General features: G+C 57.6%; 1 protein-coding gene and 1 pseudogene across 2 annotated transcripts in view; both read right to left on the bottom strand.

Annotated features, from left to right (window-relative positions):
• Window positions 1–3,078: 3,078 nt before the first annotated feature.
• On the bottom strand, window positions 3,079–4,018 carry LOC105104193 (small ribosomal subunit protein eS19-like; annotated as a pseudogene).
• Window positions 4,019–6,651: 2,633 nt separating this feature from the next.
• POLR1A (RNA polymerase I subunit A) overlaps window positions 6,652–27,882 on the bottom strand; it is a 60,113-nt gene continuing 38,882 nt past the window's right edge. For both annotated transcript variants that reach the window (XM_031441317.2, XM_031441318.2), the window contains exons 20-34: window positions 27,614–27,766; window positions 26,167–26,249; window positions 23,681–23,846; window positions 22,589–22,810; window positions 21,536–21,750; window positions 19,332–19,499; window positions 18,293–18,428; window positions 17,665–17,822; window positions 13,102–13,228; window positions 11,656–11,766; window positions 10,835–11,137; window positions 9,882–10,082; window positions 8,548–8,665; window positions 7,982–8,146; window positions 6,652–7,636 (exon numbers count right to left, since the gene is read on the bottom strand). In XM_031441317.2, the coding sequence (XP_031297177.2) occupies window positions 7,536–7,636; window positions 7,982–8,146; window positions 8,548–8,665; window positions 9,882–10,082; window positions 10,835–11,137; window positions 11,656–11,766; window positions 13,102–13,228; window positions 17,665–17,822; window positions 18,293–18,428; window positions 19,332–19,499; window positions 21,536–21,750; window positions 22,589–22,810; window positions 23,681–23,846; window positions 26,167–26,249; window positions 27,614–27,766 (2,427 nt within the window). In that variant the 3' untranslated portion in view covers window positions 6,652–7,535. The remainder of the gene's footprint in view (window positions 7,637–7,981; window positions 8,147–8,547; window positions 8,666–9,881; window positions 10,083–10,834; window positions 11,138–11,655; window positions 11,767–13,101; window positions 13,229–17,664; window positions 17,823–18,292; window positions 18,429–19,331; window positions 19,500–21,535; window positions 21,751–22,588; window positions 22,811–23,680; window positions 23,847–26,166; window positions 26,250–27,613; window positions 27,767–27,882) is intronic.

Raw genomic sequence — 27,882 nt, 5'->3', positions numbered from 1 at the left:
AAGCGGGAGGACATTCCAGGCTGAGGGAACACCGTAAACAACTCCCACTGAGTGAGCGCCTGTTAGGTGCTGGCAGCTTTGAAATCGCTTCCCACTTGGCCCTCCCAAGAGCCCTGCGGTAGTGTCAGTCCGTTTCATAAGAGGGGCAGCTGTGGGTTTGAGCTTAGCTGAGCTGCTTGCTGAAGGTCACAGGGCCAGACAGTGGGAGCCCAGGAAATGGAACCCAGTGTCCAAGGCTTTCTCTCCCTTGTCACAGCGGAGTCAGGGCAGTTGTGTGGCTGCGTAGGGTGTTTGCAGAGTGAGCTATATGTTGCTGTTTCCCTGGAACTGGTTCCAACATCCTGACGATTTGAGGAGTGGGGAGAGGCAGTGGGAATCATTACTGGATTGCAATTTTATTGTGATAGAGTATACATGACATAAAATTTACCATTTAAATCATTTCTAAGTGTATAGTTCAGTGGCATTAGGTACATTCACATTGTTGGGCAACCATCACCACCAGAACTTTCTCATCTTGCAAAATGGAGACTCTGTACCCATGAAACACTAACTTCCCGTTCCCCCTCCTGCCAGTCCCTGGCCATCACCGTTCTACTTTCTGTCTCTGTGAAGCTGACGACTCTAGGTGCCTCATATAAGTGGAATCATACAGTATTTGTCCTTGTGTGTCTGGCTTATTTCACTGAGCATAATGTCTTCAGTGTTCATCCATGTTGTGACATTTATTGAAACCTCATTCCTTTTTATAGCTGAATAATATTCCATTGCATGTGGGTACCCCATTTTATTTATTCATTCATCCCTTGATGGGTATTTGGGTTGTTTCCACCTCTTGGCTACTGTGACTAATGCTCCTATGATTGTGGGTATGCAAATGTCTCTTTGAGTCCCTGCTTTGAATTCTTTCATGTATGTGCCCAGAAGTGGGGCTGCTGTGTCCAGAGGAATTTTTAACATCAAGGACTTTATATGGGTCAGAGGTGCTGGTGGGCTTTGCTGGGGTCCCAGAGGAAGTGCTGCCCACCAGCACTTTAGGAGAATGCCCAAGACCCTCCAGGTTCCTCATTGTCTCCCCTACAGAATGTCCTAGTCACCCATCACCTGCTGTGAAGGGAGGTGGGGTTGCAGGAGCCCTGACCCACCACCCAGGTGCAGAAAGGCTCTCTGCCTGGTTACTTAACTGTTTAACAGGCCCAGATCTTGCCCCACAAGGAGCTGGGCAGATCTCCAGGGAGACCAGCCATTAACCCTTCTAAGCCCCTCTTTTTCTCATCTATAAAGCTGAGGTGCTGGTTTTCACCCATTTACCTCACAGATTGTCAGGAGGTTCAAATGAACAAAGGGAAATGAGGGACACAGAGATGCCGCCGCCTGCTGTAGACCCACCACTCCCACCCGGGCTGCCCTCCATGCTTCCCTCTTGGTGGGTCAAACAGGGCCACTTGCAGGGGCGATGGTTTGGGAAGGCTGAGGCTGTTTCCACAAGGCCAGAAGAGCCCCCGGGGCTGAAATAGCTAAAAAGAGGACAGTGCAGTAAGAGCACTTCCTCATGACAGTTCTGGGGCGGTGGTTTGCAAACTAGAACATGACTGAGAATCCCCCAGAGGGCTTGTTAACACAGAGAATGGGCCCACCCCAGAGCTTCTGATTCAGGAAGTCTAGGAGGGGCCCGAGAATTTGCACTTCTACAAGTTCTTGGGTGATACTGAGGTGCTGCTCTGGGGACCACACTTTGAGAACCATGGCTCTAGAAAATGGAGGAGGAAAGATACTCATTTTAAGGACCACAGACACATGAGTTCCCTCCATCCTCCCTTTCACTCCCCTCCCTTTCTTGTTTCTTTCCTTCCTTCTTTGTCCGACATTTGTTATCAGAGCACAGGGTCTGGGCTGGGCTGGGCCCAGATGGTCGTTGGCTGTCGCGGCCCCAGCCAGTGCTGTGACGACGTGAAGGGGTCCGTGTGAGTCAGGCTGCCGGGGCAGGGAAAGTACCACGTTCTGGGCGGGAGCCCAGGGCACTGTGCAAAGCCGGGGCAGCCTTCCCCTGGGCTCGGGAGGTCCCCAGGCAGCAGGACACTGGATGAGGAGCTGGTCTTCGGAGAGGAACCTGATAAAGGGGCATTGTGACAACCCGATGGATATGCCAGGAGACGCCCGTGCAGAGGCACAGCTCCAAGAGGAATATCAGACCTGGGTGTCTTCCCTGGAATTTGATCTGACCCCAGGGCATTGCTTTCCCTTCTCTAGACCTACTTCTTCAACCACGAAATGGGGCTAATAGGACGCGTGCTGCTGGGCTGAGGGGTTCATACGAGACAATATCACGGGAATCCTTGGTAACTGGTACCCGTCTCCTCCGCAGCCAAGGGCTAGCCCCCAGGTTCTGAGATTCTTTCTAGTAACGTGCATGACGTAATTCTAAAACTCTTCAAAATTTACATCCACTTTGGTTCGGGCCATAGATTGTGGTTCTTAGTTCTGTAAGGCGGCTGCTGTCATTGGTTTGTGCCAGTTTCACCTTGTGAGCTGCCAACTCCCCAACCAAGCAAAACACAGGACTCCCTCCCTGCACTTGGCGGTCCTGTCTGTACCCCGGGGAGGCCCACTCAGAAAGGGTGCTCCTTGGGCTGGGGAGGCACGTGGTACCCTCACAGCTACCTGCCACGCTCCATGGAGGCAGCCTCTGATGTGAAAACCCCTTCCTTGCAGCAGTGAGAGGAGGAGTGTGACCACGCCCCTCACCGCGCTGGGTGAGCTCCAGGAAAGGCTGGGTTTCCGGCCCTGGAACTTTGCTCATGACTTTGGGAGCTTTCTGCTGTTAAAACGGTCCCTCCAGCCCATGGAGATGTTGTCATGGGTGTAACCTTCTTGTAAGTCCCTCATGAGAGGGGATTTGCGTTCTCAACCAACCTCTGTATCTCAGAAGATGCCTGGCTGCCCTAATGAGGTTCTAGGGGTGAGCATGGCCATGTGTGGCCAGCAGCTAATCTCCTTCAACGCAGTGCGGGTTCTGCCCTGAATTCTTGGCCAGTATCATCTCATTCATTTAATTTGGGGGTGGGAGGAAGTATTGAATGCAGATGACAAACACTTACCTATATCTGTAAGAAATTAGAATTCTTTAAAGTAGATAATTCTTGTAAATGCAAATCAAACGAACCAATAAACTTATGAAAAGATGCTCAGAATTATTAATAGGGACTTACAAATTAAAGTGACACTGAGATGCTACGGCTTACCCATCAGAGTGGCTAAAATGGAAATGGTTCCATTTGTAAAAGAACAGTGTTAACCCCCACACACACGTGAACGTGGCAGGGTTTCTTAACTTTGGCGTCACTGACATTTGGAGCCTGATTTTTTTTTTTTTTTTTTTTTTAGTGAATGAGGCAATTTATTAACCCAGCATCATTTCATGTAACGTTTCTTGTTGGCAGCTGCCACCTGTCCAGCGATTCTGTCCAAATCTCTGCGTCCTGGATGTGTCAGTTTGCAGCCCCCATCCATCTTGGCCCTTTTCCACCATTTTCAGCCCCTCCAGGGCTTGGAGGACCTGGCAGGCCATGCTTTTGGAGGCTGTGCTGAAGTGTCAGCATGCTGATGCCCCCCACAAATCTGGGTCCGGGAGCCGCCCCCAGTGCCGCCCCGGAGATACAGGTGCCAGGCTGTGGGAGCAGCTCGTGCCTAGAGCCGGTTCTCATCACAGGGAGCAGGCTCCTCAGGCGTGGCCAGCTTGGCAGCGTCCCCCCATTCAGGACCTTTCAGCTTCCCCGACTTTCTGAGGAAGCTGCCAGAGCTCTGACGAACTCCCGCTGGATCACGTCTTTTACAGTAACTCCAGGCATGGTCTGGCCGCCGCGCTGCCAGCCAGCAGGAAGCGGGTGTGTGTGGATAATTCGTTATCACAGGGGCTGTCCTCATGTTGTGGGATGTGGAGCTGCGTCTCTGGCCTCTATCCACTGGATGGCGGTAACACCCCCGCCCCTGCCGCCAATTGTGAGGACTCGAGATGACATTGCTGAGGGTCCACGGGGCAAATCAGCCCCACCTCGCTGAGAACCACTTGGTATACAGGTGAACATTTATAGCTGCATGTGCTTTTATGAACAATTATTTAATCATCATTTTATAGATAAAGAAACTGAGGCCAGGAGGCCAAGTAACCATCAGCTGAGGACCCGAGATCCAAGAGGGGTCTGATTTCACAGTTTCTTGCCTCAAACGCAGCCACGCGGCTCAACCACATTCTTGAGGCTTGACGGGTTGAATGTCCCGGGACTTCAAGTCCGTGTGTCCAGGCCAGAACCACGGGTCAGGGAAGGAGAGCCGAGGCCTGTGGTGTCTGAGCCTGTCACATGCGAGGCCATGGCCCCGGGGCTGGCTGGGCTCCCCGAGATGACTGTGCTGAGCCGCCGGTCCAGAAAGCAGCAGCCAGCGGGGCCGCCAGACCTCTGAGCAGGGCTGACCGCCACTTGCAAAGAAAGGCCCAGAGGCTGGAGCCAGGGTGGCCTCTGCTGTGTTCGGGGAGGGAGGTGGAGGAGCTGGGGTGGGAGCCTGGGGACGACTGTGATGACCAGACTTCTGGTTCTTTCTCATTTCCCTCCCTTCTGGCCTCTGAGCGTACAAGTGCCTTTCACTCTCCTCCCCACCCTGCCCTCTCCCCAAAGCCCTGACAGCCAGCTGGGCAGGCCCTACCTGGAGTGGTGGGTGGCAGTGGGTGGGGGGAGGGTTACAGGCTCACATGCCGCCTGACAGGTTCCTCAGCCTTTGGCCATTTCACGATGGGCTGAATTTCCTGTTGGCTTGTCTGTTTGGGGCACTAGACTGGGAGATCAGTGCGGGCAGGGCCTGTGTGGTTCCTGCACCTCGGGGCCTGGTGCAGTGGGCGTCCAGGCCGGCTGGGTGCAGGACGAGGGAAGGAGGGGCACGGTTAGGATTTTTTGCTTGGAAGGTGCCTTCCAGGCCCCTGAGCCCAGACTCCATTACTAAACTTGCTCAAGGTCTGAGCAGCTCCAATGACACCCAAGCCCAGCCCAGGTAAGCGAGGTGCTCAGCCCTGTCCCCTGGGACCAGGTCCTGGCCTTTCCCTGGGCCCGTGAACAAGCCAGAGCTGTGAACCCTGCAGAGCAGAGCTCCTCACTTGACCTCTCATGGCAGGAGAGGTGCTGCTTCAATGACCTGAGGCCCAGTCCTCGCTCAAGCTGGGCTTTTTAAATGGAAACTTTTCAGAGCTGCTTCTAGAAGCACTCGCTGGTGCTGTCCCCTCCTCTGGCGCCTGCAGGCACCCTGTTGATAGCACTTGCAAGCTGAACAAGCTGTTCCCCTCAAGCGCTGGGCTGGGAGGCAGCTGCGAGCTTCCCGCTTCCTGGCCAGAACACCCCCACCTTTCTCGGCTGCAGCCCCAGGGAGAGCTGATCAAGGCGCCCTCTGAACCCCCGCTCCATCCTCGCAGACACCTGCTGTGGCTTTATCACATACTTGCACCCCTGCTTTTGGGGGGCAGGAATCAGACCTGATGTTCACGACCCACTTGCTGAGAAGCCATCACACCAGCAGGAAAGGACGGTGGCTGTGACTTGGCACAATTTCGCGCCTGTTCTAAATTGGTGGTTCGCAACCCTGCTCACGTTACTCTGCTAGGGCGCTTCTGATGCCCAGGCTACATCCCAGGCCCATTTAATCAGACTCTCTGGGACACGGGTGCTGGAATCAGTCTTGATACAGGCTCCAGTCTTCATACTGGCTTTATACTGGTGGCTCCAACGCGCAGAGTTGAGAAACTCTGTTCTAAGTGGTCCTCGGCAAAAGGTGGGCTTGCTTGTCCTTGCCTGTCCCCAGCTCAGGATGTAAACAAGGGTCACCAGGCCCCCACCAGGTCTACACATGGTGTAGAAATGTCAGCATTTTGGACCGCGGCGATTTTGGAGCTTGTGACCGAGCCCTGTGCAGGGGAGGCAGGAGAGAGAAAGCCGCACTAGGCTTGGGGAACCGCAGAGGGCCCGGCACGGGACTCCTGTGCTGACGCCGAGCCCTGGGGCCGGAGAACCACGTGCTCATTTTCTAACAGGTACCTTGTGACCTCCTCTGAGGATCCTCTCCCACCACTCTAGCATGCGTGGAAATCATCAGGTAGTGAACTGTCCCTTTAAATCCGAGAACACACATCATAACGTGGGGTGCAGGGGTCCATCCTGACCCTTCTCCCTGCGCCCCTGAGAAGCTGTCCACAGCCCTCTGTACCTAAGCCCGGTGAACCCTGTTTCTGTCAGGTTTCCCCCAGCACGGGCACAGGCTGCCCAGGCTGGCCCCACCACCTGTCAGAGAGAACAGCGTGCTCACTCTCCCCAGGTGAGGCCGCCCTTCCCAGCCCAGACACACACACCTCCTTCCCGCGGGCTTCGGCTCTCCTGGCCTCAGGGCCAGAAGCTGGCTGCGGAAGGAGGCCACCGTGGGAGCAGGCTAGAGTCAGAGGGGGAGGCTGCCAGGGCTGAGCTCTCCCACCATGTCCTCTGCCAAAAAAACAGGAACTTGAGACACGACTGTCCTGAGAAGTTCCAGTCCTGGGCCCTCAAATCACAAATGTAGAAACCACGAACCAAGAGCAAAACCAAAAAGTCCCAAGTCTTTCGAATTTTTTTCCTCCCAACAGCTAGCTCCAGTGACGTTTATTACACAGCCTGAGCTGGAATAACATTAGACAAAAATAGAAACAGCCTCTGATTTTACAAAGCCTCGGTACAGGTCCTCTGACTTTTCTCTTCACGCTGGGGCCCCTGGCTGCTGGTGCCAGAGGTCAGGGGAGGCCGGACCACCCCGGACAGGGCAGAGCCTGCAGAGAGGGACTCAGGCCTCAAAGCTGGGCTGCGAGCAGAGCCAGGCAACTCGTGCCAACAGCGCAGCCCGGCTGGTGGCTCGGGGCTTACGTGCCGAGGTGAGCTGCTGGGGCCCTGACTCGGGGCCAATCTGCTCTAGAAGGACACGTAGTCATGTGCCAGCAGAGCCGGGACTCTGGCCCAGGCACAGAGGGTGGGTGAGGAGGGGTCACTGCCACCTTCGCTTGGTCCAGAGAAAGGGCCTTGGGCGGAGACTCCTTGGGACCTCCGACCCCAGGGACTGGCGCAGCCAGGAGGGGTGGGCTGTCGGGCAGTGCCGCTCCTGCTTGTCGTGACCCCCAGGAGTCCTGCCTGTAGTCACCGGCTGCTCACAGCAAGGAGACCTCACCTCCCTACCCTGGAGGGACCATGGATGTCACCTCCGAGGCTCACTGCAGCCCAGGGGGAGGTCCGGCCACCTCAGAGGGACTCAAGGGACTTGGTTGGGGGCCTGGTGACCCCTGTTGACATCCTGAGCTGGACAGGCGAGGACGAGCAACATAGCCACTTCCCAAGCGAGGCTGGTCCAGCTGCTTCTCGGACCCCAGGGTCACCGCTGTGCTCCGCACCCTTGCCAGGGACTGCCCGGAATTCTGGTCTCTCCCGCCTCTGGGTTCTCTCAGGTGACGGGCTGGCCAGGTGCACGGCGCGCAGGGGCCACTATCTCAGGGGCTGCTTGAGCTCGAACAGGCCCGTCCCGCCCTTGACGACTTTCCCGACCACGAGGCAGGCTGACGGGGACCTCAGCTCGTCGTGGGATCCTGGGAGAGACACAAGGGCGCCTGTTAGGTGGCTGAGGCAGAAACTGGGCATGATATTGCGGGTGGGGGAGCTCAACACTGAGGCTGGGCGGATGGGGTGTCTCCGAGGCCACGAGGAGTGGTCCTGAGGCTCGGAGTCTGATGGGAAGGAGGCACCACTGCTTCTCCGTTTCAAAGAGAGGAAGACCCTCCCACTTTCCTTCCAAAGGCAGAGGCAGCTCTCCCGCCTGCTGCCTGCCCTCCCCAGCTGCTCCGGGCAGTGAGAGTCCAAGATCTCCCCCGCATGCAGAGCATGTGGAAAGGCGCCCAAGCAGATTCAAGAGGGGGCACCTGCCCACGACTGACCCATCATGGTGGCCTGCTTCAGAAACTGGAAGCTGGTTTCAAACGTCATCTGCTGCAGAGGGGACGAGTTCGACCGGATCCCAAAGCGATTCAGTGGCTTGTAAACACCCTCGAAGCACATGTAGTCAGCGACCAGGGAGAGGTGGCGGGGGTCGACGGCGATGCCTGTCACACGGGCGACAGCAGGAAGGGTTAAGCAGGGACGAGGGGTTGGCTGGAGCAGCCCCCCCGACAGGTCAGTGCATGGGCTTGTCAGACCCCAGGGCTCCCCTCCCAGCTCTCGCACCCCTGACCTCGGCTGGGCAGCCCTCCCTCCCTGGTCACCGTGACTACATCTTGCCCTCTGCTGCCATCCCACAGTGCAGGGAGCAGCCTTGCAGGGCGTGAGAACCTCACAGCATTGCCTGCACTTGGGAACTGGAACCTTGCAGGCAGCGGGCGGGAGCAGAAGCTCCCCCCAAGCCATGGTCCCCTACAGGCGCAAAGCTCACTGCGCCTGCACTGCCGCTCCCGGAGGAGCTGGCCCGACACCCCTGGGCCTCTGGAGCGCTGCCCGTAGCTCTCACCGTACACGGCGAACACGTCCTTGATCTCCTTCTCGATCACCCGCAGCGCGGCCTCGATGCCGTACGTGCTGGCCATCGCGTGGATGTCGTTGGAATAGAGGCGGCGCAAATCCAGCACCTGGGGGAGGCGGGAGGGGTGGGTTTGGAGGGCCTGGCCTTGTGCCCCCTCCCGCAGGCGTGTCCCATCCCTGGGCTGTGCTCGCCCTTGGTCTGGCCATCGAGCACAGCTGAGGACAGAGTGGTCGCCAGGTGGCCCAGGATGAGCAAAAGGGAACAGTGTGGGCAAAGCTGCCAACAGCACGCTGGCCGGGACCTGGGATCTGTCTCGTCATCACCGGAGACGGGAGATGACTTGGTACCTGCTTTAGAGTCAACAGGAAGAAAGGGGTTTGTTTGTGTATTACTGGAAAGACCTGTTTCCTGCGATGGAGGTCTCCCTTGGCAGGTGAGGAAAATTCCCCTGCAGAGAGAAGTGCCTTGCCTGGGAGAGCGGAGCAGAGACAGGCCAGTTCCACAGGGGCGAGACAGGCCTCGTCAGGGGCCTGAGGCTCCAGTTCAGCCGTCTTGGGGGCCCACGGCGGCTCTGTGCTATGGCAGGTCACCCCACAGGAGACAGTGGAGACAGCCTGCCTGGCCTTGTTTAAACGAATCCCACGAGCGTGTGACACAGAGCTCGCCCCGTCAGTGGCTGCCTCTCAGGAGACGAGCCCTTCCTGCTCTGTCCTCTGGGGGAGCACTTGGTGAAAGGCTCTCGGGCAGGAGGGCCTTGCCGGCTCCGTGCAGACAAGGGCAGAGTGGGCTGGAGGGGTCCCAGCTCCTCAGAAGTCTGGGGGCAACTCGTGACCAGGGCCTGAGAGCATCTCAGAAGGAGGAGGCAGTCGAGAGCGCAGTGGAAAGGACAGTGCGGAGCCACAGCTGGGGTAGGAGTGCACAGGCCCCCGCCAGCCTCGGGTGTTGGGGGCCGGGTCTGGGCCACCTCTGTGCCCAGGGCCTCCTTTACTGGACAAAGTGAGCAGCTCCCAGGCCAGCAACTCAGCAAACTATTTCTTATAAATCTACTCCGGGAAGATTTTCACTTCAAGAAAAAGAAACTATACTCAAATTAATTGAGGAAACTCTGGGTTTGGTAAAGTGAAGCAGGTTTCTGCACTGCAAGCCTTAACCGGGCTCTCGTGCATCGGGGATCCCAGGAGGTGGGCCAGGGAATGCGAACTTGGCTTGGGGACACTGGGCTGGAAGTGCGAACGGCCCAGGAAAGGCTGAGGTAGAGCGGCCCGAGCCTGAGGCACCTGGGGACCTGGACCGGCCAGCAGACGCCGCGGAGGGCCACGCACCTCGGCGTGCTTGAACAGCTCCTGCAGGTTGATGCCCTCTGTGTTCAAGACAAGCTCCTTCTCGTTCTTGCTGTTGGTGGTTTCATTCAGGAGGCATCTCGTGATGCCCTTGGTTGCATAGATGACGGCGTCCTGAGCCAAGGACACTACCAGGGAGCTCATGTCAAAGTTGACCTTCATGAGAGGAAGCTGCACTGTCACCTGCAAGAGGAGGGACAGCTGGGCGGGGGGATGGCCGCTCCCTGCCCGGGGAGATTTCTCCAGAGCCCCCTTAGGAAACACCTTGGCCGCAGGCAGAGGTCCTGCTGGGGTGAGCGGGCCGGTGCCTCTGGCATGTGAACCTCGGTGGCTTAATGACCACAGAGCAGCCACCTTCGGCCACTGGGATTGAAGACGGGAGCAACGTTTTCACAGATGTCAGCAAGAAAACGGTGAAAATCTAGCTCACTCAGCATCACCCCTGATGTCCTTTCGGTCACCACAAAGCATAATACAGGTCGTTCGGTGTGTGTCATCTTGGTCAATGACTCCTATCTACACTGCCATTTGGGAACCACCGAACTGGATCAAAGGAAAGGACAGAAAAACCGGTCTGTGTGCAGACGTCTAGGCCTGGAAACCACCGAGCCGTTCCGTGAGCGATGCGGCCTCGCAGCTGGTGACCAGGAGTGAGGATGGTGTAAGGAATGACGTGTCCCTGCTGCCTGACAGCCTGGATGGACGGTCATACCCGCGCTGCACTGGGCCCAGGGAGGCGACACACGTAGAAGTACCCACAGGCCCGGCGGTTCAGACCCACGCACGCTGTTCTTGACAGTCAGAGGGACCTGGTCTGCGAGGGGTTTGAAAGTCAAGTGTGCGGGTCCATGATCTGGGGTGGAGGGCCTGTGGATGCCACAGAACTCTTTGCGACCCGCCCTCCCAGGCCCTCGACGGCCACCCCGGGCACAGACCTGGCACCACAGGCTGTTCTCGGTGTCGTACTGGTAGTCCTGCAGGAACGGGTGGCACTCGCGCACGGCCCGCACCCGCCGCTCCACCGCCTCGGCTCCCTGGGGCTCCCGGCTGCGGGGGGGCCTCCGGGGATGCGCCGGGCGGGCAGCAGGCAGCGAGTCCTCCTCAGGGCCCGAGGCCCCCTCCTCCTCCTCCTGCTCCGGGGCCTGGGGACCGCCTTCCCTGCGGACGTTCCCTTCCTCCTGCACGTCCTCCTCGTCCTCGTCCTCCTTGTCCTCTTCCTCCTCGCTCTCGTAATCCACCTGGTGGGGGATGGCGTGCAGGCTGGGTCACGTGGGCCCCCGCCATCTGTCTGGACTTGGCCTGAAGGGGCCACCTGCTCCGCCGGCCCCTTGGTCCCGGTGCCCCCTCCCCGGGGCCCAGCCCCGCTCCAGCTCTCCCCTGTGCACCCCCTCAGCCCCTCCGCACTGCCCTCTGTCCTGCAGCAATCGGGACAGCAGAGGACTGGTAGGTGGGAGGGGAGGGAGGTATCACATTTTCATGGTAAAAACAGAAGGCAGCTGACTTCCTCTCCCTGCCAAAGGCCTCTGGGTCCTCAAATCTGATTCAAATGCAAGGATGGCCAGAACAAAATGGCGGGCCGGGGCTGGCCCTGGCTCACTCGCTGCCCTGTGAATACCACCTTCTCCATTGAGTGGCGGGTTCCTGATGGGTTCCAGCAGGTTGCAAAGGTGTGGCCTTAGGTGCGGGGGGTGACCCCTCAGGCGTGGTGGAGACGGGCTGGGACCACAGCCCCTTCACCTCAGCCACAGTCCCCTACCTCCTCCTCTTGCTTCTCCTTGCGTTTGGCGTCCGAGGCATCCGCGTCTCCCTCCTCAGCTTCGGCGTCCACAATGTGTCCCTCCTCCTCCTCACCCCCATCCTGCTCTCCCTGTGGTTTGGGGACAAGGAGGCAGAAGATGAGCTCTAATACCCAGTGCTTGGTGAGTCCATCTATCCACCCGCCAGCCTCTCCTCCCAACCATCGCCTGCTCTCCCCACTCACCCATCCAGCCACCTGCCTGCCCGTCTACCCACCCACCCAGCACACAGCCACCTACCACCTTCCCAACTATCCCTCTGCGACCTGCCACCCTCCCTCCACCAGCACCCCCACCTCTGCATTCCATGCCTCCTTCTCTCCAGGCTAAATCTTTACATGTACCACTTGCAAAATCTTGCATTAAAAAAAAAAAGTGCCAAGGCTTTCCAAGGCATTGAAAGAAGATGGTGATAATATTGATCCAAATATTTTTATTCTGGGTGGAGATGAAGAGAAAGGGTTGTCTTGGTATTTTAAAACCCAAATATTTATACCTTCCTCCTGATCTCGGCTCCTAGTTTCTTATAGTCTCCTTCTCGGAGATTTAAGAATCAAGACTGGGCAGCCTTTCAAAGATATTCCAAGTCCACCCGCGCTTGAGTTAGCCACCTGGCGGACCCTGGGGAAGGAGACCTGGCGTTCTCTCTGTCTAGGCCAGGAAGTCATTTTAGGGATGAAGAGACCCATCCCTCATTTAGGGATGAGGCCCAGAGAGAGAGGAGGTGACAGCTGAGGTCACCGAGCCAAGCAGGGGCAGGACCAGTCTTGGTCGCAGCCCTGCCCCAGCAGGGCACAGCCCTTCCAGCAGCTGGTCAGACGACACCCAGGGACCTGCCCCACCCGGCCTCGGGTCTCCTGGCAGATGAGGTATGACCATTCCTAGACTCCCTGGCATCCAATGTCTTTTCCCAGGCTCCTTCCTTTTTCGTCGCTGTAGCTCAATCTCCCTACTTCAAAATGCCTCTCTGGTCCCTGCCCAGTACTCTGTGGGCCTCAGTTCATCTGGCCTAGGTAGACCACAAACCGAGCAAATGAAACCAGAAAAAGAACTTCCAAAAGCCTAATGGGGACCATTGCTTTGAGTCTATCCTCAGGATAAAAACATCACTTAATGAAGGGTTCTTGAGAGCAGACAGATGGGTTACCTGGGCCCTCACCCAAGGCCCAGATGACCGTGCTGCCTGGCAGCCTCCCGTGCATGGCCCACCACACCCAAGAAGGAAACGTTGCTTCTTGGCTCTCTCAGAACAGCAATAAACGCTAAGCAAACAGATGGGCCAACACCAGGATGGGGCTTGAGGAGGACAGTCACAGAGCCTTCCCAGGGGGCAGACGCGGTGAGTCGCCACCCTCTGCACTTCCCAGCCTCGGACCCTCCCCGTGGGGCCCCGGGGACACGCTCACCCGACTCCTGTCCAACTCCCCAGCGTCGTCTAGATCCCGCTGGGTAGCTCTCCGCGTGTTTACGCTTCTGAAAGCTGACGCCTTATTATTCTTCTTTCTGATGGATTCCATCAAAATTTTAAAGAATCTAAAATGAGAAGAAAGCCATGCAGCCCCGTTCAGCACCAGCACCTCCACTCTCCCCTCACCGTGGGGGTAAGAAGCTCTGTCCAAGGACCTTGCACCCGTCTGAGGTGATGCTGGGGACTTTACACGTGAGACGGAGACCCGGCCTCTGCAGCCAGCTCGCTCTTTTCCCTCCTGCTGTTTCTGAATGCCACATGGCACATCAGGAAGAGCACTCACTACTCCATTCCCGGTGGGCCTGGACTCAGCAGGTGCCCTGCCACTCGCAGGGGCGTGGCCTCGATCAGCCCAGATGGTCTCCTAAGCTTTGTATTAACATGTATCATGTGATCTTGCTCTCGGGATCAGAGACAACCCCACGTCCGTCCGATACCTGTCACAGGGCCTGCATGGTGGCCGTCCAACGAGGGTGACAGAACTTGCAGGCGGTGAGGGAGCCCAGCCGGGACGGGGAACGCCCCCTGCCTGCTGTCTGCCACACCACGCACCTCCAGGAGGCGGCACTGCTCGGGCCTGCCGACTCCTGTCCTCTGACTCCTGTCCCCTCGGTGTGGGAGCCCCGCCAGTTCTTAGTGAACTAAGATGTGCAAGAGCTCATCAGAATCTCCAGGGCAGTGATAACTTACTTTGTGGCAGAAAATCATGTCGACAGGTTAGAACCAAACCAATGTAAAAGGACCGACCTGAGGCAGGGCCTGGGGGGTGGAGGGTGGTCTTTCCTGGCCCCTGGCCCCCTGCTCCTGAGTTAGCTAGTTTTCGCTCCCTCTGGGCCTTACCCTGGCCCCTGGCCCCCTGCTCCTTTCTTCATATAACCTCCGCTTGCCTGTCTTCCTCACCAAGCCCTAACAGCACACCAAGATGAACTGCTTTTAATCACATGAAGTACCGGTCCCTCCTCCGCCCAGCCAGCCACTCTCTGTTCCCTCAGCACCTATGATGTGCCCACCACGTGCCAGCCCCAGGGGGCAAAGCAAGGATGAAAAGACAGGCACTTAGAGCCTTAACTGGAGAAGCAGGCAAGTCACATGTTTACTGTTTTGTTCATTAAAAATCAAAGACTGCTCCTTTCCCGCCCCACTACTTTTTTGTTTGTTTGTTTTTACTTTTTAAAGTTGTAGATGTTTTTGCTGAAGTTTCTGCCCTTGACAGAAAAAAAGGTCCTCACCCACCAATCCAGGCAGGAGCCTGGCCACCAGGCACTGGGGACAGGGATGAGGGGGCCAGGTCGGGGGAAGCCTGGCTTGTCCTTAGAAAGCCAGAGTCCAACTGGGAAGAGGGGGCAGAAGGGATTCTCCTGAAAGGACAGGCTCTGGTGCAGGTCTCATCCAGAGACAGAGACAGACGAGGACCCCGTCTGTACAGTGGGGCCACTCCCGCCGCACGGCCCAGCCCGCGGCGCAGACTGGAGGGGAGGAGACGAGCCAGACGGGGTGCGGAGCTCGGTCCGCTGCCGCGCACAGCTGCTCCTCGCCTCCCCTGCTGTGCGGCTGCCGCTCTGGCTCACCCAGCTCCTGGGCCTGTCCCCTGAGGGGCTATCACCCCTCTGAGGCTCTTCCCCGTAGCGTTTCAGGCCCCTCACAACTGGCCTCAGCCCCAAATATCCACCTGCTTCCACCCACCCCCGTGCATCCTTTGGGCTTTTGCTCAAGCCACGTGCTCTGCCAGCCACTCCCCAAGCCTCCCCTCGACCTGCCAGTGCTGCACCCGCCCCCCACTGCTGGCTCTCAGTGCAGGTGTGACCCCTAAGAGACCTATCTTCATCTCCCAGGTGGGCATCCTTCCCACCCTGCCTGCCTCTTCTGGTGAACAGGACTAGTGCAGACCATGGCAGAAGGTGAGGAAGGAGAAGAAGCCCCTGGCTGGTAAGTGGCAGGCCTGCTACCAGTGCGCCAGGGCTCTCCTGGGGGTGCGAGGAGGCTGCCCTTCTGCGATTCTGCCCAGAGCCAGGGAACCGGGGGCCCACAGTGACTGCTGTGTGAAGGTGGTGCTGTTTGTCACAAGGTGGCAACTGAGAGGGAACCGGAGGGGTAGCTGCAGAGAAACCTCCCTCCCACATAATTACCAACAGGGAACATGACCCTGGGCTGTTTCCCAAAGTGCCTGCCAACCGCTCCACCACCTGCGGTTTGCAGTCAGACTCACAGGAGCTCTGCCGGCAGACTGCCAGCGTGGCCGCCCGGAACTCACACCCCCACTGCCGGTGGGGTGCTCTTCCCGCCTCCCCGCCCCGCCCACCTTCCAGGTCCTTCACACCAATAGCCAAAGGGGTGAGGGCCAGTGCTGAGAGCCAGGGGACCTTCACAGCTTATGTCTTCAGCTAGGGACACGCTTCTGTGTCTTTTTTTTTTCCCCCTCCAGTCTACGTCAAAATAGTCTCATGATCCCACAGCTGGGTTGAAAGAAGGGAAGAAAGAGAGGGAGAAGGGGAAGAGAGAGAACAGGAGGTGGGAGGGAGGAGCAGAAGGGGGAAGAGAAGGGAGAAAGGAAAAAGCAGCAGCTTCTTGGGGGGAGGGTCTCTCTTCTGAGGGCAAACCCCCTGCCAGGGTCTGTAAGGGGCCTGCGTGGCTGCTTCGCTGCCCAGCCCTGGCAAAGGTCGCCCAGCCACACCCACTTCACCTCCCGCCCCGTCTCCAGCCCACTCTGCCAAGGTCACAGAGTAGCTCCTCCAAGGGCACATGCACACGGCTATGTTTATCACAGCTTTTCAAGTGCACAAGCAAAAGACAAAGTAGGAGCTGAGTAAGTATTTCGCCACTGGGAAGAAGCCAGGGCTCTCGGAGAAGAAACTGTTTTAAAGCGATGGGTTTTCAATTCTCCAGGATAACGTAAATAAAAGGACTCCAAGCACCGCCTGGCGCGCGCCTCAGGCCGACCTACCTGCGTGGCAGGCCTGAACCTAAGATGGAGAGAAGTGGGGCAGGTCGTCCCACTCCGCCTGCTCTCGAAAATTCCCAAGGGGCCCCGTGATCCTGATCCCCGTTTCTCAGAAAAGGGCCGCCTGCCTGGCGAGCACAGACACGAGGCACGCTGGGAGTTACGCTCCTCCCGGTTAATTAAGGAGCCGGCAGGCTGGGGCCCAGGCGGGTCTCCTGAGAGGTGGCCCAGCACCACGAGAGCCGCCTGGCAAAATGAGCCTCCTCCACGCAGGCGAGGGGCAGCAGTGCAGGTGCTCCCTGTGGCCCAGCCAGCTCCACCTGCCCACCCTCGTCCAACGGGCTGAGCTCACCAACCGTAATAGCCGCCATTCTAAATGCCACCTGCTTAGAGGGCCCGTGGCAGAACCGTCCCTCCCTCCGGGCCACGCTGCCCCTCCCAGCCCCGCCATGACTGGACTGTAGGTGGCCATCACTCAGTAGAGGTTTGCGGGATGACTGAGGACAGTGGATGTTCTGCCTCGACTCTCCCATCAGCTACTTCAGAGCAGCTCCGGAAGACCCAAGGGCTGGTCCAGACTAGAGGCAGTGGTTAGTGGTCCGTGGCCAAATCCTACCGACATACGGGATCTACCTGGGCCTTGCCAGTCTTTCAAAGAGATATGAATTAATTGCTGATGCTTAAAAATTAGAGAAGACTTATTTATAAAAAGCAAAAGCAAGTAATCAAACAACCAAAGGCAGAAAAAAAGAGAGGGAGCTTTCTTCTTTTTTTTGAATCAGAAGATCTGGCCACCCCAGCCCATACTCCTGCCCCCTCGAGACAGGTGTCACACCTCCCAGCCTGCCAGGGGCTCCAACCTGCCTCACCGGCCCTATTACCTGCCGGCCCCACAGCCACTGGTCTGCGCTCCGCACCCAGGGTCGGCTGGCAAGTCAGACGTGATTTGCTGATGCTTCTGGGCTCGCCCCAGCCCCCGTGTGACCCCCACCCCCAACTCCTGGACGCTCAGCATTGGGCCTGTGTTTTCTGATGTCTAACAGCAACCTGAACTTGAAAAAGTGGAAGTTCATTTTCCCTACCAGCAGGGAACCAGAATTTCTCTGTGGGAAGCTGGAGGTGGCCCCAGTTATAGAACTGGCGTTTACAGGCAGCATCCATCAGTCAGTCCACTGCTCATTCCCAGCAAAATATAAAAGTATCAGGGAACACATGTCAAAAACGGACCCCAGACCACGTGCGGGTCTGACATCACAGAGCATCACTGCGACAGAGCTCCATCCTCTTTATGGTACACGGACCTCCACCTCCTGAAGCCTGCAAACCCAAGTAGACAGGACTCATCAACCAGCAGAACAGGGTGCAGGGAGGGGTATGCAGTTGATGCAGTCACACCCACAAGCCAGATTAGGGGTGAGCTCTCCAGATTCAGCTGCAGGGTTTCCCTAAACACTTCCCTTGAAGGACTCCTTTGGGCAGATGTGCCCCATCTCCGGGAGTCCTGTGACCAGGAGCCCTCCAGGTCAATGAGAATGAAACAACAAACGTGGCCTGAGTCCCGACCTTGTTTCCATGAAGTGCAGGATGTCCTCGGGTCTCAGGCACTTCTCCTGCTGGTAATACACGTGAGGCAGGAACTGGAAACGCAGCTGGTACACCCGGAACTTGCTCTGTTTCTCCCCCATAGAGAAAGACTCCTGGACATCAATCTTCTCCAACACCTAGAGCCAGAGAGACAGACAAAACCCAACTCGCCCGATGCTTGGGACTGAGCATTACAAGTGGGTTATGGGAAACCCAAGGATCTGGGGGGACAGGGGCTGGGGAACCAAAGGCCGAAACCCCAAAGAAACTCCAGTGAGCTCTGCTGGTTGGGACCCCCAGCCTGTAGGTCACACCTCCAGAGAATGGCCTGAGGCTGAGGGGCAGGCAGAGGCACCCGTGGGGCTGGTAAGCTAACCCAGGAAGTGTCTTTGTTTTTAAGGCACAGAAGAATGCCAATTACTTTCAAAGCTTCCTGATCCATCCCTGCTCAGCCCCTGGCAGAGAAAGCCTCCCTCTCGTTGGTGGAGTCTGAGCCCAAGGTCTGAGCAGCTACTGAAGACTGCTCTTCCCGGAAGGGAGGACGGGAGGACGGGAGGACGGGAGGACGCAGGGAATGCCTGCAGCTGGGCCCCCGGGGGACAGTTACCTCCCCGAGGCACACCCTGGTGAGCTGCTTCTTCAGGCTTTTCACTTTCTTCAGTGCTTTCTTGGTGTTGAGCACAGGCACGCTCATCATGGGGGTCTTGATGTTGGCGCTGGCCACCATGAGAATCTCCCTCAACCTGTCCCAGAACGAGGACACATCTGATCGTAAGAGGCACCTGGATTCTCTCTTTGCATGAGGCCTTTCTCATGAAGATGCCACAGTTCTGGGATCTGAGAGAGAGACACTGGGATCTCGCAGGGAAGTATGCCGGATCAGGCAGTCTCAGCTCTGGCCCCGTGAGTGACAGCAAGGGACTCTGCTGTCACTTTCCCCCACGGGAGGATGTGCTCCTCAAGGTCAGGCTGTGTCATTCCTGCTTCCTATCACCCATGCCTCAAATGCAGCGCGGGAACGCTGAGAGCTTACCCAAAGAACGAGAGATGCACGGAGGGAACGGGCACCTGCAGCCTCCCATTCAGCGCAGGGACCCTGCCGCGGGCCTCGGCCGCGAGCCCAGTCAGCCCGCGCGGGCTGGATGCAAGCGGGCCCTGCCCTCCTCCTTCCCAGACCCTGAGGTTTAGGAAGCCGATGACCCCGAGGCCACTCTGCTAGAAAGTGGCAGAGCCACACAGGTGAGTCTGACCCCTGTTCTTTCCTCTCGTCCAGCAGCCATCGACCTGCAGGGTGCGTGCTTTTACCTGAAGGGCCAGGGCCACTGTGGGTCCTGTTCTAGGTGAACGGTGCCGCAGGAGTTGGGCAACCATGGCCTGACCCTAGAAGTGTGCAGGTTCACAAGCATCCCAGGTGACTTGGATACAGGAGTTGGCAGAGAGAGAGATGGAGACTCTAAGAGGCGCGGGGCGTGGATCTAGCCACAGAAACCAGTCGGGCTCTGGAAATTCCAACCCTGATCCCTACTTTGATGAGACCCTCTCTCACTCTCTCTCAAACACACACACACCCCCTCTCTCTAATTAAACTCCTTCCCCAGGAGTGGGCTACGACAGACCCCACCCTGTGCACGCTCGCAGCCCCGCACCTTGGAATGCCCAGGGTGACGTTCATCTCGCCTCTGCCGGCAAAGTGGAAGGTGTTCAGGGTCATCTGTGTGGAGGGCTCCCCAATGCTCTGGGCGGCCAGCAGGCCCACGGCCTCACCCGGGTCGCACAGCGAGCGCTGCCACTTCAGCTGCAGGAGGGTCCTCAACCTGGAGATGGGGCAGGGGACAGCAGGGGTCAGGGGCACAGACACCACCTGCCTTTCAGGAGCTGCCGACGCCACCCATAAGCCAGGTGCATGGACCTGTTACCTCTCCCTCTTTCTGGGCTTGTTTTTCTAGGCACATGGTCCTTATCATCCTTAAATTCCTGCCAGCGACCCGAAATCACGCAGCACAGAGCCCAGCTGGGTGGCTGCAGCTCTAGCTGTCCGGGCTCGGACAGTTTACGTTTCCCCTGAGAATGTCAATGGAACTTCTGAGCTCACCATTCATATTTGCTTTTGTTAATTCATTTTTCCCCATTAGCTGTGACAGCTTGGAGAGGGCTTAAACCTCTCTCTACGCAAAACAGGAAGAGGTTCACAAAGCAATTACAGAGATTCGGGGGTGGGGGGAGTAGAAACCGAGTGCTAATTCTCTCAGTTAGTGCAAATGGCTGCAGGCCATGGTGGAAGTACCCGAGCGCCACAATTCTGTAATTTGCAAACTGTTCTTCCCGTGAAAGCCAGCCCTTTTAGAGCAGCCACAGAACCCTGCATTACCCCAGCGCCCGGGACAAGGAGGGGGCTCAACAAATGGAGACTACACGACGTAATGTGTGAAAGCAGAAAAACGTAATAAAACTGCTGTGCAAGTTCTTCTCAAGAAAAGTCAGGCCTTTTGCTAACCTGATGTGTCTCTTCTCCCCATTACTTCAAACCAGTGAGGTTGGGCTCTGTGTTAGCATTCCCGATAGGAAAAATCTTTAAATACTTCCAGAACTTTGGAGTTGCACCCAGAGACTGCTGCCTGCAAACAAGTCCCCTGCAAAAGAGCCACTGAGGCAGACCCACCGTCTTGGCCCTCTGAGCCCAAGTGATACTCCCTGGGGCTATGCTCTCCCACAGCTGGAGGGAGGGCCAGCATGGTCCTTCTGAAGGGGAATGGTGGTGGGGAGGGTAGAGCTCAGTGGCAGAGCACATGCTTAGCGTGCACAAGGTCCTGAGTTCAATCCCCAGTACCTCCACTAAAAATTAATAATAGTAAACAGCAGTAACCTGAGCTGCAGGGAGGCAGGTGAAGGGGGCTGGGTGGGGGGCGGGATCAGGGCCTTGCTCTTTTCAGGGAAAGCCCTGTTGGCAGCTAGGTCACAAGCTAGGCATGATTTACTCTGCAAATCTCTGAGGCCTGGGGGGAGAAACCACATTAAAGAGTGAAAAGAGAGCCCTGTTGCTCCCCTCGGGGCCCTCCACCCAAGTGTTTGTCTTGGCTCATCTTTCCCCGCAGCCCCACTCCCCGGACCTCAGCCTCTCCACGCACCCCGCTGGGTTTCCCCAGGTGCAGGACAAACAGCCAGGCTTCAGCACACGGCCTCCGTCTTCGGTGCTGCAGGCCAGGCTGAGCGAGCTGAACGGGCAGGATCCCCTGACAACCGCTCTGAGACCAACGCCCGGTGGGCATTCCTCGGGGGCACTTTTGATGTTCTAAGCCGTCGAGGCTCAGTGCTGGTCTACACCTGGCTGCCCACCTGCCTAGACCACACGACTTTTTCCTGTTTTACTTTTTTGTAAACAAGTCCAAGTAGAGGGCTCCAAGTGGTCCTTCTTCCTCGAGGCTTTGAAACCCAAAGCTCAAAGGATTGCTGGAATAATCATATCCAACCCTTAATGAGAGGCTGAAACACAGTTTCATGGGCAGGGAATGACTTGCCCCAGGTCACCGAGTTGGCAGCACTGAATGGTGACTAGATTCCCTGACTGTCACTTAACCACACCCATCACACCAAACTCAAGGGAGAGGTCCTTTGTGGGAGCCTCTGTCCAGCAGTGCACTCCTCTCTGTGTTGGCCCAGATGAGGGGGGTGCATCCCTGCCTACCTGCTGTCATCTGTCCTGGAGCCCTCAGTGTCTGCAAGGGACCCTCTGTTTCACTTCCCTCCCTCTGGCTGGAGCCTTGAACCCAGTAGGCGGCCGGTGTGGGTACGGTCGGGCCTGAGAAGCAGATCCTTCCCCTGCACAGGCTGTGCGACAAATCAACGTCATTACCTGTCGAGAGAGAGCTCTGACTTCTCGTAACTCTTCTCTGCTTGAGCTGCCCACTCGTGACTGTAGTCATCCACCTTCTTTTCAAAGGTTTCTGACACTGACGCGAAGTAGATGTCTGGGCGCCAGACGGAGAGACTGGGGTCAGGACAAGGAGCTGCCTTCTTTTGGTATTTCCTTCGGCTTTGCTCATCTAACTCGCTCCACATCCTCAACATCTGAAACGGAGAGCAGGCCTCAGCTGCACTGGAGGACACCAGGAATGGGCTTCACTTCCTGGACACCCAGCACAGCACAAGGAGGGGCAAAGGCTCTGGCTCCAAACGAGTGGGGGAAAGAGACAGAAACCTGGCTGCAACTCGAGAACCGTCTCAATATCTAAAAAAGGTGAAGCCAAATCCATCCCAAGGCTCACTGCTTGATCACGACTCTATGAGCAATCCGTTCTGGCCAGTAAGGTACTGTCCAGGCTGAGATTCTTGTAGAGTGAAACAGGGCACTATTAATAATAATTCTGGGATGAGACACAAACCCGGGGCTGTCCCGGGCCAAGCAGGACACAGTCACCAGGAGCCAGGTGACTGGCTGGATTCCTGTTTGTCCCCCACTCAGGCCTTCACACACTCGATGCCCCAGAGCTGCTTCCTCTGCCTCCAGGCTCCCAGCTGTGTCTGGCTGATGGGAGGTCCCAGAAGCAGAAAGGGAAGCGGGAGGAGAGTGAGGCTGGGCACTCATCCCCCAGCCTCTCTAAGGAGCCTCTGAGTAGCCCCAGCCTCTCTCCTGAGGGCTCCTGTCAGGTGGCCTCGGTCCGTGGTGGTGACCACTCCCCGTTCCTTCATGTCCAGTCGGGGTGGGCGGTGGAGAACCCCAGTCAGTTTCCTGAAACCCTGCCCACACCTTTGTAAGGGTTCCCCTCCTTAAATTCCTGTTTGAGGGCCATCTGTTTCCTGACTGGCAGTGAATGAAGCCAGATTTCATTACTGTCCCTTCCATTGTGGAAGTGCTCCCCCATCCCCGCCAGCCCTGACTGACCCCCCACCGTCCCCCCAGGATCACCTGGTGAGTCTCGGGGCTGCGGCCATTCTGGTTTGCACCCTCGAGGTTCAAAGCTTTCACAGCTGCCTGAATTTTCTGGGAATAATTCAGGAAGGCGCCCTTTCGCAGCAGGCTGTTGGAATGCTTGCTTTGCCATTTTTTGATGGCTCTGAAGTGGCGGAGGGCTTTCTGGGGATCTGCTCTGGATAAAACTTCACGGAGATGCTTCGATTTCATTATCACCTAAGCAAACCAACCACACCCAAGAACGAAGAGGTGAGGGTGGGATACAAGGGACATGTCACACAACTTCAGAGGACTGAGGTGGCCTGTGTGGGGCCTTCGTGATGCCCCTTGCGGGTGGGGTCGAGCACCCAGTGCTAACCAGGGCCCTCACTCTGGGCAGACCAGACTTGGGAGCTGGCGGTCTCAGGAGCTGAGGTCATGGGGAGAGACCGACACAGCTGGAGTCCCTCCGGAACATGGGAGTTTCTGGGAAGAAAGGAGGGGACAGGAGCCAGGATGGAAAGGAGCCAGCCCCAGAGCTCCACCTGCAACTCAACCACCTGCTGCATGACCTTAGACAGGCCAGTTCAGCTTCAGCTTCCCACTCTGCAAAACGGGGTGACTGCTCAGTCAGCCATGATGATCACTCTTGCAGCACGAAGGGATGGTATGAAAATCACGAGCTTGTGTGTCAGAGGGCCCGGGTGCACACACGAGCCCTGCCACTCACCAGCTAGTCACTTAAGCTCATGCTCAGTGGCCTCAGCTGTAGAATGGGCAGAGGAGGCCCTGCCTCCCCAGGCTATAGTGAGGATGAGGGCAGAGAGCATCCACAGTGCGCTCCGGCTTAGGGCCCAGCACACAACAAACGCCCCCACGTGGTGCTGTCGTTCTGGAGGTCCACGTGACTCTCTGCCATCTCACAGAAGTCTGATGGAAGTACCCAGAGGGGCTCTGAAAACGTCAGGTGTTCCAAGGCCCTGGCGCTCTTAAACTCTTCCTGCTCGAGTTTTCAGTGGCTGGTCTGACCGAGTGGCAAAGCGCAGGGTGGGAGGCCCAGCACACAGCCCTGGCCCCGCCACCCCCGGGCGCTCAGAGCAACACTACCTCATAGTTGCTGGCGAGGAAGGGGAACTGCCTGGGCTGCAGGAACTGCGTCTTGGGGATGTCCAGGCCGTCCTCCCCGTACAGGAACTGCACCACGCTGCCGTCGCTGTCACGGACCGTCAGGTCATACTGGACGACCAGCCCCTCCAGGTGCTTGATGATACACCTGTTACAGAAACCAGCGGCTCAGCGCCCGCTGGGCCCGCCACCTCCCAGGGCAGCCTCTGATGGGGGCCAGTGGAGGGCAGAAAGGGGGACTGCTGTTCTGCAGCCAAGCAAGCCTCCAGGACAGGCTGGCTCCGATGCCCCGGCTCTGAGCTACAGCACCTGCGGGCCAGGGGCTGAAGCCATGTGCCTGGAGAGGTTGGCTGTCCCAGGTCGACTCCCATCACCGGCCCCAGCTGCTGGGACTACTGCCGGCCCTTTCGCTCTCCAGCACGGCAGAGCTCCCCAGGGACCAGTGTCCTTGGATCTACAAGGTGGGCAGAGCAGAGGGGCTGTCTTACCCAATGCTTCTCCAATGCCATCAGTCCAGAGGCTGTCAGGGACAAAGGCGCACTGGAAACTAACTGCTGATGTGACATCCCTAACCCAATGCCCTTTTTCCTTGGTGATCCCAGTGGTTAGCTGCCTCCTCTCCCTCTGCTGCCCTGGTGCTGGCCCCTTAGCTCATCTCTGGGGTCACTCTGCTTTGGTTTCTCCTCCCGCCACCTTAAGAGGGGGTTTCCGAGGAGCCACTGTTCCTGAGCTCCAAGGAGAGGGCTCAGTGTTGGTCACCACTGCCTTCTTGGCACCCCGCCCAGGACCGGGCCAGGCAGGGCCACACACCCACAGCCCCTGTGCTGCAGACCCTGAGGTGTCGGTCACGGGCTGCAGCTCTCAGCACTGGCACCGGCCCAAAGGCTGCACCCCCAGGCCACTCCTGAGCTTCAGGCCCGTCTCTGGAACATGTCCACTTGCATATCTGCTGCTGCCCCCTCACCCCAGCCACGCTTCTCTGTCCCCTCTGCAGCGCTGTCCTGTGTTCTGCCCACTCTGCTGCCACTCGGGCCCGAAAAGTCGGCTGGGCCCGACGCTTCCTGCCTCTTAACTCGTTTCCGCCAGCTGCCCCGTGTCTTCGCCACATCGGTGTCTCCCTTTCCATCGCCACCCTTGGGAGGCAGCCCTCTGACCTGCAGCCTGGGCATCTGCCACGGCCGCACCAGCCCCCTCCAGCTCCTCCAGTCTGCAGCGCTGCACTCGCCCGCTCTGCCGTGAGCCTCCACCAGCTGGTGGGTCCCACAAACGCTTGTGCCCTTTGCCCCAACGGCTGCTGCTCCTGGGGGGCTGCTGTTCCAGCCAGGATCCTTGTCACCCCCCTCCTCCTCCCTGCTCTGCATTAAAATGGCCTCGGAGATGCCCGCCCCATCCGTGGATGCCCCACCCCCAGACTTATTTGGTCATTTGTTTCCTAGCGTTTTCTACACTACGTGAGTCTTGAATGTTTTAAGAGAAAGGGGTGCAACCCCTGTTCACGGGAAGATCTGGCCCTGGAATCTGCTCATCCAAGTGCATGGAGCACGTGCCCCCAACCTGTGCAGCTGGGCTCCCCACCAACTGGCCTCCAGGTGTGTCTCCACCCCACCCCATGGGCTACACGTGCAGCCTTGGGAGGTCAGGGGAAGGGACTGAAACAAGGGAGGCGAGTCTGGAGCTCAGAAGCGGGGAAAGGACAAAGCTGGAGTGCACAGGCAGGACTCTGAGGGGGAGAAGAGAGGGCCCCCCGCCCCGTTCAGCTGTCAGCTGTGCTCCAGGCCTGAGAGGCACAGGGGTGATTTCTGCCACCTCCTCCATTTCCCACCACCATCTCCACCAGCACAGGTTCTCTGGGCTTAGGGAGACACGTCACCCCAAAATCCCAAGGCGGAGCCCCCATAACTGTACCCTCAGGTGGGGGGAGGCGTGAGGGGAGCCCCTCCTGCCGGCACCCCGGAGTCAGGCCATGTGCTGTTTTAAGCTTCAACCCCACACCTGCCCAGACAGGCCAGTCAGAGCGCCTACTTGATCCCTTTCCTCCCAGAGAGGAGACTAAACAAGCAGGTCCAAGCTGGGGAACCCTGATGGGAAACTTGCACCCGGCGGGGCAGGAACTCCGTTACGGACTCACAGGACCTGGAATCCTCTCTGAGCTGTTCTAACCGCTGAGCCGTCACAGGGCGGAGGCCCAGCTCATCACCCCGAGACCCTTCCCCGCATCCACGACCTCGCCCGGGGAACAGCACACCCGCAGGGGTGCTTCGTATAAACCTCTGAGCTCACGCTCTACCAGCCTCTTAGAAGGGGGAGAACACCTGTTGTTTTCTGTCTCAGACCCATGGACATTTTTTAAAAGTTTTTTCATCCAAAGGGATCTTCAGTGAATTGTCCATGAAAACGTGAAAAGACCACAGTGATGACCTGGGGTGCCAATCGACCTAAAGGAGGCAGGTGAAGCAGGGGCTCTTTACCTCTGGAGGTAACCGGAGCGGCTGGTCTTCACTGCGGTGTCCACCAGACCCTCTCGCCCGGCCATGCAGTGGAAGAAGAACTCCTGCGGGAGAAGAGGGACCCGGGCCCAGAGGTGGCCGTGAAGGGCGGCTCAGGCCAACGCCCCCAGCAGCCTCGCCTGACCTCCTAGGACCCTTGGCACTGATGGCTCCAATGGCCCCAGTGACTTCTGTGCCCCACCCTCACCACAGGGTTACCTCTGTCTTATCCTGCCTGAGAGCAGAGGGACAAGTAGGGGAGAAATGCAGCTCCACTCACAGGAGCCAGGGCTCCACCTGCACTTGTGTGGTCCATCCTCCGGACCACCCCCCAACACCCTACACCCCACTTTCCAGATAGAAACGGCTCGGCCGCCTCATCACTGTGCCTCGTCCAGGCTGCGTGTCTGAATTCTGCTTCCAAGAGTGTTAACAGAGGGACGGAGTGTTTCCCAAACTTCCACAACGAGAAATACATTTATAACAGCAATCAGCAAACACACACACATCCACACGTGCAGATAAAGACATACGGCTCAAACTAAAACTTTACGAAATGACCCCATCCCTCACTCTGATGCTTTACTACCCTGTTCTATTTCATTACCTAAAGAGATGACAGTCACTATCTACCACGGTGATTTCAGGATTCATCAATGGGCCACAACCTGAGCTGAAAAACTCTGGTTGACGTCAGTTCTCCATCATCCTTTGCCAGAGGCCACCGGAGACCGTGTGTGTGGGACCGATGGAGGAGCCCTGGGAGCAGCCAGTGGCCTTGACACAAAGTGTCAGTCTCATTCACAACCTGGACTGAGCTGTCTGAACACAAGAGGCGTCCAGGCAGAGATGCACTCAACCAGGGAACAGAAGGTACTAACATTCAAAAAGCCATTTCTGACAAGTGTAAGGGGAAAGCTTTCCTCTTAGGGGAGAGTTCTGTTGACCAAGGGAAAACTAGATGTTTGCTACAGCTGGTCAATTTCCCAGGGTCAAGGAGGAGCCACGGCGGGTCTCTTCGGGGGCCTTTGTGAAATGAATCTCTGTGGTGCTCCTCTCAGCAGCGCAGAGAACACTGGTGAGGGGCTCCCCTTCCCCAGCTGCCTTCCCATGGAGCTGAGAACGGGTGGAGAGGGGGCACATAGCAGGAAGAGATGGAGCTGGCACTGATCTTAAGCATCTTTGCATTTATCAGCAATCCCTTCCTGAGCCCCCGCGGTGTGCCAGGCACCGTGCTGGGCTCTGACATGACAAAGGTGACTACGACGTGGTCGCAATCCTATGGTCCTCACAGGCCCCAGGGTCTAGTGGGACAGCCTGCACCTATTACTTGGCTGTCCTTGCTGAAATTGTTGGTCAAAGTCACAGGCCTCCTATTTTGAGCCTAGACTTGAGGAGAAGAGCCAAAAGGAAAAATCAAAATACATACAGGAGGTTTGATGCCCGTAAGGAATCTGCCGGTGACGAAGCCGCCGGCCCGGGGGGTGAACTCATAGGGCTCGAAGCAGGGCAGCGACTTGCCAGACGCCATCAGAGGGGGTCTCCGACCTTCCAACTCAATCTGGCCCAGCAGGCATGAGATCTGGGGAAAAGGACACCCACAGGGGACTGAAGGCCCACACGCACGTTCAACAACGCTCTGTCCCTGCAGGGGACGGAGGGCTTGCTCTTCAAGAAATACTGGTGGAAACTGAGTCC

The sequence above is a fragment of the Camelus dromedarius genome, chromosome 33, assembly GCF_036321535.1.
Source record: "Camelus dromedarius isolate mCamDro1 chromosome 33, mCamDro1.pat, whole genome shotgun sequence".
Taxonomy (NCBI): Eukaryota; Metazoa; Chordata; class Mammalia; order Artiodactyla; family Camelidae; genus Camelus; species Camelus dromedarius.
The sequence above is the reverse complement of the archived record's forward strand: the minus strand, read 5'-3'. Positions and strand labels throughout refer to the sequence as shown.